This window comes from Delphinus delphis, chromosome 11 (assembly GCF_949987515.2).
Source record: "Delphinus delphis chromosome 11, mDelDel1.2, whole genome shotgun sequence".
Lineage (NCBI taxonomy): Eukaryota > Metazoa > Chordata > Mammalia > Artiodactyla > Delphinidae > Delphinus > Delphinus delphis.
In genome coordinates, this window is record NC_082693.1 from 21,481,635 (window position 1) to 21,498,933 (window position 17,299).

General features: G+C 37.9%; 1 protein-coding gene across 3 annotated transcripts in view; it reads left to right on the plus strand.

The window, feature by feature from the left end:
• RASSF8 (Ras association domain family member 8) overlaps positions 1-17,299 on the plus strand; it is a 129,209-nt gene that overhangs the window by 98,634 nt on the left and 13,276 nt on the right. For all 3 annotated transcript variants that reach the window (XM_060024468.1, XM_060024466.1, XM_060024467.1), the window contains one exon: positions 11,997-12,202. In XM_060024468.1, coding sequence (XP_059880451.1) covers positions 12,100-12,202 — 103 coding nt within the window. In that variant the 5' untranslated portion in view covers positions 11,997-12,099. The remainder of the gene's footprint in view (positions 1-11,996; positions 12,203-17,299) is intronic.

A 17,299-nucleotide genomic window follows, 5' to 3' on the forward strand; every position in this document is an offset into this window, starting at 1 on the left:
TTCTAACACCAAATTTGATGCTAAATAAAAAAACTAAAGTTACTAGTTATATTTATTTTAAAAGTTTATTTTTGGGGCTTCCCTGGTGGCGCAGTGGTTGAGAGTCCGCCTGCAGATGCAGGGGACACGGGTTCGTGCCCCAGTCTGGAAAGATCCCACGTGCCACGGAGTGGCTGGGCCCGTGAGCCATGGCCGCTGAGCCTGCGCGTCCGGAGCCTGTGCTCCGCAACGGGAGAGGCCACAACAGTGAGAGGCCCGCGTACCGCAAAAACAAACAAACAAACAAAAAAAAGATGGTTCTTAGTAGAAGGATCAATATTTTCATATCAATAACTTTAACTTGATTTGTATCATGTTTATACCAGATGCAATTGAAATTTTTTAATATGGGTGCTAATCCCAATTATCATTTCTAATCTCCATTTAAAAACTTTGAGAGTGTTGGCTGCTCTTAGGTACACGGTGTCATAATCTAAAATGTCTTTATTTTCAGGTGCTCTTACTAAAATAAAAATAATGTTTCCAAAATGTCGCTTTTCTATTGATTTTTTCCTTCAGGAAAAGAAGTTTCTAATTATTGAAAGTTATAATTTTTACTTCCATACACAGAACAAACTTTTATTGAATTTACACTTTGAGCCAAGCCCCGCACTAGGTACATTTTTTTAAAAGGCACTCTATTTCTCACACATGCCACTTGAAAAGTTATGCATCTTAAGTAATAGACTCAGGATTTGAACCTTGGTAAATGCTATCTCCACTAAATCAGTGGTCCCTTGGAAAAAATGGCTTATTCCAGGAAGTAGTTTTTAATGGTGTGAACTTAAAGAAAATGCCGGAAATCTCTAAGAAGCTTTGCTTAATATTAAAGGCAAGAGTTAAAAATTAACACAAATATGCAAACATATTTTATTTAGGCCTCTGTAAAATAAATGTGGACATAATTTTCCAAGACTGGAGGAATAATTTGTTGGCACTGAAAAATGAATCTGACCATGAGACACTCATTTTGCTGGCATGAGCATTTATTTATCATAGGTTCTCTGAATTAAAACTGTAGTTTCTTAGCACGATTTAGTTGTTTTGCCTCTTCTCCTTCTCCTGGAATGGCAAGTTTATACCTACTGTCTGATTGTTGTTTATTAATAGAAATAAATTTCCAGGAGGTGATAGATGAGTTTTCTTAGTATAATTTAGGACATTTTAAGAACACTTATTTAGGTACAATGAATCCTTTTGGAGAAGCCTGCCTTACTCATTCCTTAGTTTCTTTATTCACCCCAGTTTTGAATATATGCCCCCACATTACAAGGTTCGAGACCTTGGGAGAGCTACTTATTTAAGCTCTCTGAGACTCACTTTTCTCACCTTTAAAATGAGGCCAGTGATACCTAACTCACTGAATTGTGCTGTGAGGAATAAATGAGACACGATACACTGTGCTTGGCAGGTGGTCGGTGCTCATGCCACTCCTCACCATGGTTTTGGAGTGGTCATGTGCACATGTAATATTTGGGAAATGTTAGATCGTTGCATGTGTTTGAATGCTGTGATCTGAGGATGATGAGTGATAGAGGAAAGAGCATGGGTGTATTGGATTTAATAGTTAATAATGCACATACTGCTTAGCTTTGAGAACTTCTAAAAACATACTATTAAAGAAAAATCCTATGATTTAGACAGGTCCCTGAAAAGAAAAATATAAAACCCATTTTTAGAAGGGATGGCTTCATCCTGTCAATGAAGACTTTTTGTATAAGCAAAAGAGAAAGCTAGGGTTCTATTAAATATTCTGATTTGTTCTGTATTGTTCCTGCAAGTAAAACTTCAAACAGGGTATCCATCACTACTTCTCAGTGCCTCAAATTACATTAAAGGGCTGGTAGAAATCTTATTTTTACATATAGGCAAATTTTCTAAAAGTTAGACGTTTGCATCCTATAGTATAAAATATATTTTATAGGCATTGTTCCCCCTTCCACTCCCCACCCGCCATGCTAAGTCACTGAGTAAGTTTAACAGAGTCTGACCAGTTTCTCTACCCTGGGGTATCAGAACCTTTATCTTGCTGCGCATTGTCTCCCAGAGATGACATGTTACGAAATGTTTCTCAAAATTGTTGGACTGGGGAACCTTATTTCCCCATGGTACATCTCTCAGGACTGCTGTTCTCAAGAATTCATTTTGGGAGGCTCTTATTTTTATTACTAAGGTCATCTTCCTTAGCACCGCTTTTGACATTGTGTACCTTTTTTGTAACAACCGATTTCTGTGACACCATTTGCAGAACTGCATTATAGCAAAATAATGGTCTTGATAAAAGCAACTTACTTTTAACTGCGTTTCCAAAATACAGAACAAGAGTGTCAAACATGCATAACCTGAACATTGCAGTTCAGGGGCAGGTAACTTATGCCTGGCGTCTGGGGCAGTTTTCCAAAAACCGTTACCTGTATCTGCCAAATTCTGGTTTCTCTTGCCTCTTTTTTTCCTAATGTGTTTTCACTCTCTCTCTTCTCCTCTCACGTTGTGCTTCATCCTGTCACACTCTCCAGGTTGTTTTTCATCTTCAGTTCCTTTCCCATTTCTACAGGCAGGCAGCAGGTACCCATAGACATTTTTTTCCTTACATCAGTAATATTTAAACATTAAAAACTTAATAGGGGCTTCCCTGGTGGCGCAGTGGTTGAGAGTCCGCCTGCCGATGCAGGGGACACGGATTCGTGCCCTGGTCCGGGAAGATCCCACAAGCCGCGGAGCAGCTGGGCCCGTGAGCCATGGCCGGTGAGCCTGCGCGTCTGGAGCCTGTGCTCCGCAACGGGAGAGGCCACAACAGTGAGAGGCCCACGTACCGCAAAAAAAAAAAAAAAAAAAATGTGATGGTATACTAAAACCTTAATGGAACTTAATAATGAGCCTCATAAGTTCCTTTGAAATAATATAGGTTTCTTGGGGGGTGGGGAGAACTTTTAATGAGATCTGCTGTCTTTCGTGTTAGGTTTCCCAAGTTTAATATCTTTTTTAAAATAATGCTGTTTACTTTTTTATTTTAATTTTTTAAATTTTTGTACAATTTTAAAGGTTACTTTCCATCCACAGTTATTATAAAATATTGGCTATATTCCCCATGTTGTACAACACATCCTTGAGCCTATCTTACACTCCATAGTTTGTACTGACCAGTCCCCTATTCCCATATTGCCCCCCAGCAACTGGTAACCACTAGTTTGTTCTCTGTATCTGTGACTCTCCTTTTTTGTTATATTCACTCGTTTATTGTATTTTTTAGATTCCACATATAAGTGATATCATATAGTATTTGTCTTTCTCTCACTTATTTCACTTAGCACAATACCCTCCAAGTCCATCCATGTTGCTGCAAATGCAAGACGTTCGTCATTTTTTATGGCTGGGTAGTAGTCCACTGGATATGTATACCACATCTTCTTTATCCATTATCTGTTGATAGACACTTAGGTTGCTTCCATATCTTGGCTGCTGTAAATAATGCTGCTATGAATATTGGGGTGCATGTATCTTTTCGAATTAGCGTTTTTGGTTTTTTTGGATGTATACCCGGAAGTGGAATTGCTGGGTCATATGGTAGTTCTATTTTTGGTTTTTTTGAGAAACCTCCATACGGTTTTCCACAGCGGCTGCACCAGTTTACATTCCTACTAACAGTGTAGGAGGGTTCCCTTTTCTCCACGTCCTCGCCAACAATTTGTTACTTATGTTCCTTTTGATGATAGCCATTCTGACAGGTGTGAGGTGATATCTCACTGTGGTTTTGATTTGCATTTCCCTGATGATTAGTGATGTTGAGCATCTTTTCATGGGCCTATTGGCCATCTGCACTTCCTCTTTGGAAGAATGTCTGTTCAGTTCTTCTGCCCATTTTTTAATTGGGTGGTTTGTTTTTTTGATGTTGAGTTGTATGAGCTATTTATATATGTTGGATATTAATCCTTTATGTCATATCATTTGCAAATATTTTCTCCCATTCAGTAAGTTGTCTTTGTCAGTGGTTTCCTTTGCTGTGCGAAAGCTTTTAAGTTGAAAGGTCCAAGTTTAATCTTTTAATGAAACATAAGGGACTATGTATTAAATAAATTTTAATTCAGCTTTAAAAATTCAGCTGTTTTTCCTTTTAATAAAATAATTTAATTTTAATATATTAATTTAACACAATATATTAATGTTTGACCGTTTTTTCATCTTAACTTATCCCAAGGAAGAATAATACATATTCTATTTTTAGTAAATAGAGTGCCTAGCACTTATTTTAAGTCAGAACTCTTATGTTAAGTCAGAACTCTTATGTTAAGTCAGAACTCTTATTTTAAGTCAGAAGTCTTATGTTTCCTTTCCTTAAATGTTCTCTAAATGTATTAGGGACAGTAGCACATAAACCTCTTATTTGACACTTGGAGTGCACACCAGCCTATATAATGCTCAAAGAACCTAGCAGTAAAGGAACTTTTTAAGCTTTGTTTACTGGATTTCTTACATTTCCTCGGCCTTGGAGCCCTTTTTCCCCAGAAATTTAACATCTTACAGATTTCCTAACTGAGGAACACAGTTTGGGAATCAGCTTGCTGGGGGCAGATGGTCCTTCCTCTGGGCATAAAGGGGGTTAGTGAAGCCACCTTGGCGCTGCAGTGGAAGCAGAGAGAGCTGAAGCGGCACTCTGGGAAATTACAGTGTGACAAAAAGGTTTCTTTTAAGACTTATTTATTATTTATTTGTTTTATTTATTTTTGGCTGCGTCAGGTCTTAGTTGCGGCACGTGGGGTCTTTCGTTGTGGCGTTGGAGCTTCTCTCTAGCTGTGATGTGTGGGTTCCAGAGTGTGTGGGCTCTGTAGTTTGCAGCATGCAGGCTCTCTAGTTGAGGCGCGTGGGCTCAGTAGTTGTGGCACGTGGGCTTAGTTGCCCCACAGCATGCGGGATCTTAGTTCCCCAACCAGGGATCGAACCTGCGTCCCCTGCATTGCAAGGTAGATTCTTTACCACTGGGCCATCAGGGAAGTCCCAACAAAAAGTGTTTTTGTACCATCCCTAGAAAAAGTAATTAGGTTTATTCTCATTCATCTCACATGTGTTCTGACTCATCTACCCAGGTGACCAGGTACCCTCAAACTGTCTTAGGTCCTTTAACAGAATGTAAAAGGACTAAGTTACTATTTGTAGTAAATACTATTTTATAGGAAAAGTTCGTATTGTTTTTTAAATAAGTTTTTAAATGATCAATTAATCCTGAAATGGCCGTGCCATTGTAAACCATTAAATTTAAATGTTTTCTTTAATTAAATCAATGTTTATTACATCTCATAAACTTTTAACATTCTTTTTTAAAAACAGCAAAGAAATAGGAAGATCACAGGACAATGGGCAAACAAATCATAGATTGATTAAAGATTTATTAACACAGGAAGTGTTGAGATTTTAAAAACCCACAGAAAAAAGAATTGTGTGTAATTGATTTTTAGTAGGCTAATAATAACATTCTAATCAATAGAAAAAAATCAAGACATATTGTTTGACCATATGAGAATGCAGAATTTTCTGCTTCACCTATAATGCAGCTAAACAAAATATTAAACACTGGGGAAACACAGCAAGTTAAAAAAAAGTTTACATTATTAGAATAACTCTTAAATTGAAGACAGTTAGAAAATGAGTATTTGCAGTGCTGGACACCCTATGCCAAACAACAAGCAAGACAGGAACACAACCCCATCCATTAGCAGAGAGGCTGCCTAAAATCATAATAAGGCCACAGATACCCCAAAACACACCACCAGACGTGGACCTGCCCACCAGAAAGACAAGATCCAGCCTCATCCACCAGAGCACAGGCATTAGTCCCCTCCACAGGAAGCCTACCCAACCCACTGAATCAACCTTAGCCACTGGGGACAGACACCAAAACAATGGGAACTACGAACCTGCAACAGTAACCTCCTCCTGCTAAAAGGAGACCCCAGACACCATAAAGTGAGATGAATGGGAAGACAGAGAAGCACACAGCAGATGATGGAGCAAGGCAAAAACCCACCAGACCTAACAAATGAAGAGGAAATAGGCAGTCTACCTGAAAAAGAATTCAGAATAATGATAGTAAAGATGATCCAAATCTTGGAAACAGAATGGAGAAACTACAAGAAACGTTTAACAAGGACCTAGAAGAACTAAAGAGCAAACAAACAGTGATGAACAACACAATAAATGAAATTAAAAATACTCTACAAGGGATCAATAGCAGAATGACTGAGGCAGAAAACCGGATAAGTGACCTGGAAGATAAAATAGTGGAAATAACTACTGCAGAGCAGAATAAAGAAAAAACAATGAAAAGAATTGAGGACAGTCTCAGAGACCTCTGGGACAACATTAAACACACCAACATTCGAATTATAAGTGTCCTGGAAGAAGAAGAGAAAAAGAAAGGGACTGAGAAAATATTTGAAGAGATTATAGTTGAAAACTTCCCTAATATGGGAAAGGAAATAGTTAAACCAGTTCAGGAAGCAAAGAGAGTCCCATATAGGATAAATCCAAGGAGAAACACGCCAAGACACATATTAATCAAACTGTCAAAAATTAAATACAAAGAAAAAATATTAAAAGCAACAAGGGAAAAATAACACACAAGGGAATCCCTATAAGGTTAACAGCTGATCCTTCAGCAGAAACTCTGCAAGCCAGAAGGGACTGGCAGGACATATTTAAAGTAATGAAGGAGAAAAATCTACAACCAAGATTACTCTACCCAGCAACGATCTCATTCAGATTTGACGGAGAAATTAAAACCTTTACAGACAAGCAAAAGCTAAGAGAATTCAGCACCACCAAACCAGCTTTACAACAAATGCTAAAGGAACTTCTCTAGGAAGGAAACACAAGAGAAGGAAAAGACCTACAATAACGAACCCAAACAATTAAGAAGATGGTAATGGGAACATACATATTGATAACTACCTTAAAGGTAAATGGATTAAATGCTGCAAACAAAAGACATAGACTGGCTGAATGGATACAAACACAAAACCCATATATATGCTGTCTACAAGAGACCCACTTCAGACCTAGGGACACATACAGACTGAAAGTGAGGGGATGGAAAAAGATATTCCATGCAAATGGAAATCAGAAGAAAGCTGGAGTAGCAATTCTCATATCAGATAAAATAGACTTTAAAACAAAGACTATTACAAGAGACAAAGAAGGACACTACATATGATCAAGGGATCAATCCACGAAGAAGATATAACAATTGTAAATATGTATGTACCCCACATAGGAGCACCTCAATACATAAGGCAAATACCAACAGCCATAAAAGGGGAAATAGACAGTAAAACAACCATAGTAGGGGACTTTAATACCCCACTTTCACCAATGGACAGATGATCCAAAATGAAAATAAATAAGGAAACACAAGCATTAAATGATACATTAAACAAGATGGACTTAATGGATATTTATAGGACATTCCATCCAAAAACAACAGAATACACTTTCTTCTCAAGTGTTCATGGAACATTCTCCAGGAAAGATCATATCTTGGGTCACAAATCAAGCCTTGGTAAATTTAAGAAAATTGAAATCGTATCAAGTATCTTTTCCGACCACAACGCAGTGAGACTAGATATCAATTACAGGAAAAAATCTGTAAAAAATACAAACATATAGAGGCTAAACAATACACTACTTAATAACCAAGAGATCACTGAAGAAATCAAAGAAGAAATCAAAAAATACTTAGAAACAAATGACAATGAAAACACAACAACCCAAAACCTATAGGATGCAGCAAAAGCAGTTCTAAGAGGGAAGTTTATAGCAATACAATCCTACCTTAAGAAACAGGAAACATCTCAAATCAACGACCTAACCTTACACCTAACGTAATTAGAGAAAGAATAACAAAAAAAAAAACCCAAAGTTAGCAGAAGGAAACAAATCATAAGGATCAGATCAGAAAGAAATGAAAAAGAAATGAAGGAAATGATAGCAAAGATCAGTAAAACCAAAAGGTGGTTCTTTGAGAAGATAAACAAAATTGATAAACCATTAGCCAGACTCATCAAGAAAAAAAGAGAGAAGACTCAAATCAATATAATTAGAAATGAAAAAGGAGAAGTAACAACTGACACTGCAGAAATACAAAGGATCATGAGAGATTACTACAAGCAACTCTATGCCAATAAAATGGACAACCTGAAAGAAATCGACAAATGCTTAGAAATGCAAACCTTCCGAGACTGAACCAGGAAGAAATAGAAAATATGAACAGACCAATCACAAGCATTGAAATTGAGACTGTGATTAAAAATCTTCCAACAAACAAAAGCCCAGGACCAGATGGCTTCACAGGCAAATTCTATCAAACATTTAGAGAACAGCTCACACCTATCCTTCTCAAACTCTTCCAAAACATAGCAGAGGGAGGAACACTCCGACACTCATTCTACAAGGCCACCATCACCCTGATACCAAAACCAGACAAAGATGTCACAAAGAAAGAAAATTACAGGCCAATATCACTGATGAACATAGATGCAAAAATTCTCAACAAAATACTAGCAAACAGGATCCAAGAGCACATTAAAAGGATCATACACCATGATCAAGTGGGGTTTATCCCAGGAATGCAAGGATTCTTCAATATACGCAAATCAATCAATGTGATACACCATATTAACAAACCAAAGGAGAAAAACCATATGATCATCTCAATAGATGTAGAGAAACCTTTCGACAAAATTCAACACCCATTTATGATAAAAACCCTCCAGAAAGTAGGCATAGAGGGGACTTTCCTCAACATAATAAAGGCCATATATGACAAACCCACAGCCAACATTGTCCTCAATGGTGAAAAACTGAAACCATTTCCACTAAGATCAAGAATGAGGCAAGGTTGCCCTCTCTCACCACTATTATTCAACATAGTTTTAGAAGTTTTAGCCACAGCAGCCAGAGAAGAAAAAGAAATAAAAGGAATCCAAATCGGAAAAGAAGAGTAAAGCTGTCACTATTTGCAGATGACATGATACTATACATAGAGAATCCTAAAGATGCTACCCGAAAACTACTAGAGCTAATCAATGAATTCAGTAAAGTTTCAGGATACAAAATTAATGCACAGAAATCCCTTGCATTCCTATACACTAATGATGAAAAATCTGATAGTGAAATTAAGAAAACACTCCCATTTACCATTGCAACAAAAAGAATAAAAGGTAGGAATAAACCTACCTAAGGAGACAAAAGACCTGTATGCAGAAAATTATAAGACACTGATGAAAGAAATTAAAGATGATACAAATAGATGGAGAGATATACCATGTTCTTGGATTGGAAGAATCAACACTGCGAAAATGACTCTACTACCCAAAGCAATCTACAGATTCAATGCAATCCGTATCCAACTACCACTGGTATTTTTCACAGAACTAGAACAAAAAATTTCACAATTTGTATGGAAACACAAAAGACCCCGAATAGCCAAAGCAATCTTGAGAATGAAAAACGGAGCTGGAGGAATCAGGCTCCCTGACTTCAGACTATACTACAAAGCTATAGTAATCAAGACAGTATGGTACTGGCCCAAAAACAGAAATATAGATCAATGGAACAGGATAGAAAGCCCAGAGATAAATCCACGCACATATGGTCACCTTATCTTTGATAAAGGATGCAAGATTATACAATGGAGAAAAGACAGCCTCTTCAATAAGTGGTGCTGGGAAAACTGGACAGCTACATGTAAAAGAATGAAATTCGAATACTCCCTAACATCATACACAAAAATAAACTCAAAATGGATTAAAGACCTAAATGTAAGGCCAAACACTATAAAACTCTCAGAGGAAAACATGGGCAGAACCCTCTGTGACATAAATCACAGCAAGATCCTTTTTGATGTATCTCCTAGAGAAATGGAAATAAAAACAAAAGTAAAAAAATGGGACCTAATGAAACTTAAAAGCTTTTCTACAGCCAAGGAAACCATAAGCAAGACAAAACGACACCCCTCAGAATGGGAGAAAATATTTGCAAAGGAAGCAACTGACAAAGGATTAATCTCCAAAATTTACAAGCAGCTCATGCAGCTCAATATCAAAAGAACAAACAACCCAGTCCAAAAATGGGCAGAAGACCTAAATAGACATTTCTCCAAAGAAGATATACAGATTGCCTACAGATACATGAAAGAATGCTCAACATCATTAATCATTAGAGGAATGCAAATCAAAACTACAATGAGGGGGCTTCCCTGGTGGCACAGTGGTTCAGAGTCCGCCTGCCGATGCAGGGGACACAGGTTCATGCCCCGGTCCGGGAAGATCCCACATGCCATGGAGCGACTAGGCCCGTGAGCCATGGCCACTGAGCCTGCGCGTCTGGAGCTTGTGCTCCGCAACGGGAGAGGCCACAACAGTGAGAGACCTGTGTATCGCAAAAAAAAAAAAAAAAAAAAAAACTACAATGAGATATCATCTCACACCGGTCAGAATGGCCATCATCAAAAAATCTACAAACGATAAATGCTGGAGGGGGTGTGGAATAAAGGGAACCCTCTTGCACTGTTGGTGGGCATGTAAATTGATACAGCCACTATGGGGAACAGTAAGTATGGAGGTTCCTTCAAAAACTAAAAATAGAACTACCGTAGGACCCACCAGTCCCTTTACTGGGCATATACCCTGAGAAAACCATAATTCAAAAAGAGTCATGTACCAAAATGTTCATTGCAGCTCTTATTACAATAGCCAGGAGATGGAAGCAACCTAGGTGTCCATCGACAGATGAATGGATAAAGAAGATGTGGCACATATATACAATGGAATATTACTTAGCCATAAACAGAAACGAAACTGGTTATTTGTAGTGAGGTGGATGGACCTAGAGTCTGTCATACAGAGTGAAGTAAGTCAGAAAGAGAAAAACAAACACTGTATGCTAACACATATATGGAATCTAAAAAAAAAAAAAAATGGTCATGAAGAACCTAGGGGCAAGATGGGAATAAAGACGCAGACCTACTAGAGAATGGACTTGACAATATGGGGAGGGGAAAGGGTAAGCTGAGACAAAGTGAGAGAGTGGCATGGACATATATACACTACCAAATGTAAAATAGATAGCTAGTGGGAAGCAGCCGCATAGCACAGGGAGATCAGCTCGGTGCTTTGTGACCACCTAGAGGGGTGGGATAGGGAAGGTGAGAGGGAGGGAGACACAAGAGGGAAGATATATGGAGACATATGTATATGTATAACTGATTCACTTTGTTATAAAGCAGAAACTAACACACCATTGTAAAGCAATTATACTCCAATAAAGATGTTTTTAAAAAAAAAGTTTAAGACAATTATCAAACTCCAGTTAAATAAATGGGTAGAGGACAAGCAGATCATAGATGGGGAAGTTGTTAGCCAACGAAGGAATTAATATCCTTCAGCTAATATTTTCTGCACACCTATGCCTTATGCTGCACTTGGTGTTGAAGTTTCAGTGGTGTAGACAACACTCTCGGTCCCTTGGCCAAGAGTGTGAGGCAAGGGACACAGGGAACAAACAGATGGTGACAAGGCTGCGGAAACTGGTTCAATTGTTTTTGATTCCTAAAATGACAAAAAAACTTTTCTTTTTTTTAACCTCAGAAATTATCCTAATGAAGTAATTTTTGTAATAAATTAGTTTGTATGTTGAGCAATAGGTCTTGGTCAAGTAAATAAGATTTCTTTGGTCAATGGAGAGTGACTTTATGATTAATATTCTAATCATGGAAATAGTACCATGAGGTGTCATGATTGGTGGCCATGGTTGTAGTCACACTTCTAAGTTCAGTTCTGTGAATAAGTAAGCCCATGGTCATTAATGGTAGTAGGACTATGATATATTAAAATTTGTTTTGGTAACATTTACTTACTAGGAGAAATGGTAAGATTTGTTTTATTAAAAATGTTTTTTCCTCTTTTTAGCTGACTACACAGACTCTGCCTTTTCCGTGTTTTCGTGGCCAGAGACATGACCTGACGCCTTGATGACCAGTCTCAGGGCCCTCTGGTGACTGGCTGGGGCACCATGGAACTTAAAGTATGGGTGGACGGAGTTCAGAGGATTGTTTGTGGGGTCACCGAAGTCACAACTTGCCAGGAAGTTGTCATAGCGTTAGCTCAAGCGATAGGTAAGTGAACTCTCGGGGTGTCTGAGATAAAGTAGGTTGATGCTTATGCTTCCTGTTGTTTTTGTTTGTTTTAAATATAGATGTCCTGTGGTTTCTGTTCATTTGGTTCCATAATACATCTCTCAGGCACACTTTTACTTATTACTGTCCCCTGCCTCCAGCTTAGGTCAGTCTGTGAAGATACTTGTTCTCTGCCTCACCGAGAGTTTACTGATCTTGAGTCTAGAGTCTGCACTGTCTTCTCCTCACCTGTTGTGATCGTAAACAATGATTTCTGGGACTAAAAAGGTTTTCTTGAGCCAAAACATAGATTTCAAGTTCCCAGACTCTTCATTAGGCAAAATCCGATTTTTTATTCTGAATACTTGCAGAAAAGAAATTTGCAACAAATTAAATGACATGGTTCTTCATTAAAAGATAATGTGTACTTTTTAAATCTTACAGAGTGAAGATGAAGTAGTCAAATCCGTGCTTATCGGCTCCATCTTATTCACTTACCCCGTTGCAACTTTTCTTCTTATTTACTCTCAGTTTATCTTTACGATATTTTATGCATGTTTTTTAGTTGCCATAATTCCATTTGGAACATGATGAGGGCATAAACACCTACATCAGTAAAGCCAGTAATGTGGGCTAAAGTTTGTATTTGCATCTTAAATCCATCACTTAGCAAACATGTGGAGTTGACCCTTGAACAGCACAAGTTTTAACTGCCAGGGTCCACTTTTATGGGGCTTTTTTTCCCAATAGTAAATCCTCCAGTACTGCACGATTCAAGGTTACTTGAATCCACGAGGAACTGCAGATAGAGAAGGCTGGCTGACTGTAAGTTATGTGCAGATTTTCAACTGTGTGGAGAGTTCACGCCCCTAATGCCTGCATTGTTCAAGGGTCAACTGTATTGAGAATGAAACTGTGTGTTCACCATGCTAGGTGCTCAGTGCCTCTTTGTCTTTGAGCTCCTTATCAAAAGTTTGTTTTTATATAGTGCTAGTTTATATTGGAAGCGTGTCAGGTTAGCTCAGGATGGAGACAAGTCACTGTCACGATGGCACCTTAGCATTTTGTAGAGGTGGTTGTGCCCCTGCAGTGTGGCAAGTGCACTGTTTGAAGTTGGCAATAGCCCTATACAAAGACAGAGGCTTTGTTTTAATACTAACATCTTTTGATTTTTCCTGAAATACTATATAGCACACTCATATATTAAAACAATGCTGAGAATCCTAGGCTTTCACATCCCATGAAATTTTCTTGCGTTTGGCACTAGTAGTATATTTGTGGACTTAAGTTTAATTATTAAAGAGGAGGAAATTAAGGCATTTAATTGTATTTCATATTCTTTGCAACCAACTTATTTAGTCATTGCCCCTTTTGAAAGCCTCACATAATTTATTTGAATTAAAATATTAAGCATTGTTGGGTTTTTTCTGCTTAGTGAAAACTAAAATTAGCAAGTGTCAAATCTAAGTTTCTTTGTTATATTTGAGAATCAAGCCATGGACAGTGGTTAAAAAAAACGAGTAGTTTTTAGAAAAGTCAAGGTAGTTGAAGAGTACAGTAAGCTGCATCTGTCCATATGGTAACCATGTTCTCTACAGAGAATTTCAAGGAGAAACTGTCCAGATGTACCAGGTGTGTGTTTATCCGTTTGGACTAAGGAGTGTACTTCTTTGTGGCCAAGCTATTGATAAAAAGAAGCTTTAACTGAACCTACTCCCCCCACCCCATATTTGCTTTCTCAATAACTCAGTCCAGAACTGCTTTGAAAAGTTGACAACTTGAGTACAGATGCTTTACGATATTTCTCCAAACCTGGCTAAACAACTCTCTTGCTGAATCATAAATACTTCATTGAATTCAGAATTCTCCTGAGACATGATTCAACTGGCAGCCAGCGAGCACTGTTGATCCTTGCTTCTGTTGTGCCATAGAATTTTCTCAGCCTCAGATTCAGTATGCTGCTCATACACACTTAAGTACGTATCTCCATTGTCACGAAAGTTATTGGTGTTCCGAGTCTAAACACGAAATGAAAATGTTACAGTATTTTGACCTTATTTATACTGTAAGAAATAATAGAGGGTTTATTAATTAGGGAAAATTGCTGCTGTAACAAACACCTGCAGAATCTCCGTGGCTTCACACAGTAAAAGGTTTAGTTACACTACTAGCAGCATATATGGACTGACTGAGCAAAACTGCAGATGTTCCTAAAAAATTTATAGTGATGCAACATATAGAATAGCTTCTTAAGTTAAAGTCCACATATTTGCCCATGGGGGAGGCACTGTATATATGATTAGGGATTATTGAGTTTTTCTGGGTAGCTAAAATTGCTTTCAGGAAACCATCATGATATAAAAACATGTATACGTATTGGCAGTCTGCAGATATATATGACAGCTAACATTTTCTGACTCAATGGTACTAATCACTCCAATCAAGTTAGAAAAGAGCTAAAGACAGAACATAATTTGATAAAGGATTTTGAATGTTAGTTACTAGTATAGAAGGAAATCCTTTCTCCTCTGATCTTTGACTACCTTGACAGGTTATATTTAGGTGATAGAAATAGAACATATTCCCAAATTATAAGAGACAGTAACTAAAAGTGAAACGATGATTGACACACTCAATTGGCATGAGTGCTTAAACTTCCCAGCAGAAACGCACTGTTTGGATACCGTACACCCTGGGCTTTCTGAAACATTCCCGATTTTAAATACTCGACCTTGTTTTTCCCATAAACTATCCCAGAAATGCCATTATTTCAAAATAGAGTTCAAACTACTTCTCAAATCTGTATGTGAAACAGAAAGCCTTAAACAATTCATCCGTCTCAAGTTAAGTTGAGAAAATGCATTTGCTTTTACAAAATCACAAACGAAAAATATGAAAAGAATGTACTTCTGCCCTCAAGTAGCTTAGAACTTAAAGTACAGATAACAAAAGATTAGAGAGGAATAAAAGAGGAGGAAGAAATCAAGGAGACTGAGGGAAGGGTTTTCTCATTCACACTGCTTTGTTGCCTGGTGCCATTTAAAGTGCTGAAGGTTCAGAAGTTTTCTCTGTTCACACTTCTGATGGTCTTGTCCCGTATCTCTTTCAACCGGGGCCAGACCTAGCATTTAATACAAACAAATTGATTGGGGCTGGGGCCCAAGATGGCGTGGATTGTTCCCAAAAGCCGTGTTTCATAGAGTTTGCCCCAACAAAATCAGTTTTCAAACAAACACCTTTTATGCTGATCTCTGGTTTTATTATTTGTTAATATTTCTTTCTCTTCTCTGGAAGTCTCTTCAAAGTAGGGGTCCTGCTTATTTATCCTTCTTATACCATTGCTTTGCCTAAAGTAGTAGGTACTCTACAAAACATAGTTTCTAGAACAGTGCTTCCCCATAGAACTTTCTGCAAGGATGGTAATGTTCTGTATCTGTGCCATCCAGTACAGTAGCCACTAGCCACATGTAGCTATTACCTACCTGAAGTGTGCCTAGTGTAAATGAGGAAATGAATTTTTCATTAAAGTTTAAGTGTGGCTCGTGGCTAATAGCTGTTGTAGTGAACAGTGCAGTTCTAGAAGATGACTAACTGGTATCTCAGACTTAAAATGTCCAAACCCAAGCTTCATGTCCCAACTGTTGCCCATCCTCAGATTTCCTCCCCCTCATCTCAAAAAATGGGAACTATTGCTTTTAATTGATTAGATCTAAAACTTTTGTGTGATCTTTGGTTCTTTTCTTTCTCTAATACCTTATAACTAATCCATCAACAAATCCTCCCTGTACTATCTTCAGTATATATCCAGAATCTTGTTGCTTCTCTCCACAGCCACTCTTACGACCGTGATGTAAGCCACCATCATTTCTCACTTAGATTTTTGCAGTGGCCTTCCAACTCATTTCCCTGTATCATCCTGGTCTCCTGCAGCCTATTCTCAACAGATTTATTTTAAAGTAATACTTTGAAACTATGCATCATCATCACTCTTCTGCTCAAAACCCCTTAGTTGTTTCCGGACTCACTCAGAAAATTTTAAAGTCCATGCGATGGTCTTCGGGGCCCTAAATGAATCCCTGCTTTACCTCCAACCTCATTTCCTCCCACTCACTTTTGATTGCTTCCTCTTAAACGTGTCAGAGACAGTTCCGCCTTAGTCTTTGCACCTGTTCTTCTGTCTGCTGAGAATACTGTGCGCCCAGCGCTCTTCCAGATTCACTCCCTCGGCTCACGGCTCCTTGACCGCCTGTCCATGCACGCACGCACACATACTGCCCACCTGCCGTACTCTATTTTTCTCTATTGTGCTCCCCCCCCCGCCCCTGCGACATATTACATATAGGCCACAATCCATTATACACATTTTTGAAACCTAAAAAATTTTGAAAGCCTAAAGTTTATCATACTTAATTTGTTAGCCATACCTGGCATGGCTTGAACTCATTTGGTAGTAAAAGTTGATCTGATTCGATGTGAGGCTGAGGCTGCTTTTAATCTGTATTTATTCCATTTGGTATGAAATTGATATATTTTACTTTAGAATTTTCAACATGTTTGACTACAGACCTGCAGGATAGCACTATGCTACCTTCCTAGAATCCAAAAAATTCTGAATGTTTAGCATATCTGACCTTAAAGCTGTTGGTTAATGGACAGTAGACATACATTCTTTCCTTTGTGTGTTGTGTATTGCCTGCCACTCTTTTGTTATTGCTTATTCTCATAGCTTAAAACCATGTCTAGCTTGTAGTAGATACTCAATACCTACTTGTGAATAAATGAATGAATTTTTTTAAGTTTCTGTGAATTACAGGCTGAACTTGGTGATGTGCCATTCGTCTCTAAGATTATATGATCCTTTAGAAGATAAAGAAAATAATATATTTTATATTGTCACATTTAACTCTTAATTTCATATATAAATTATCAATTTTAGAAATTTATAAATTGGTTAATTTTGTATCTGTTTACAAGTAGTACTATCCATTGTAGACTATTTTGAAATTTAGCAAAACACAAAGAAGGTAAAAGAAGCACTCATGACCTTGCTTCCTAGAAGTAAACACTATAAGCAATGCTTTTTATGTACCTACAGAT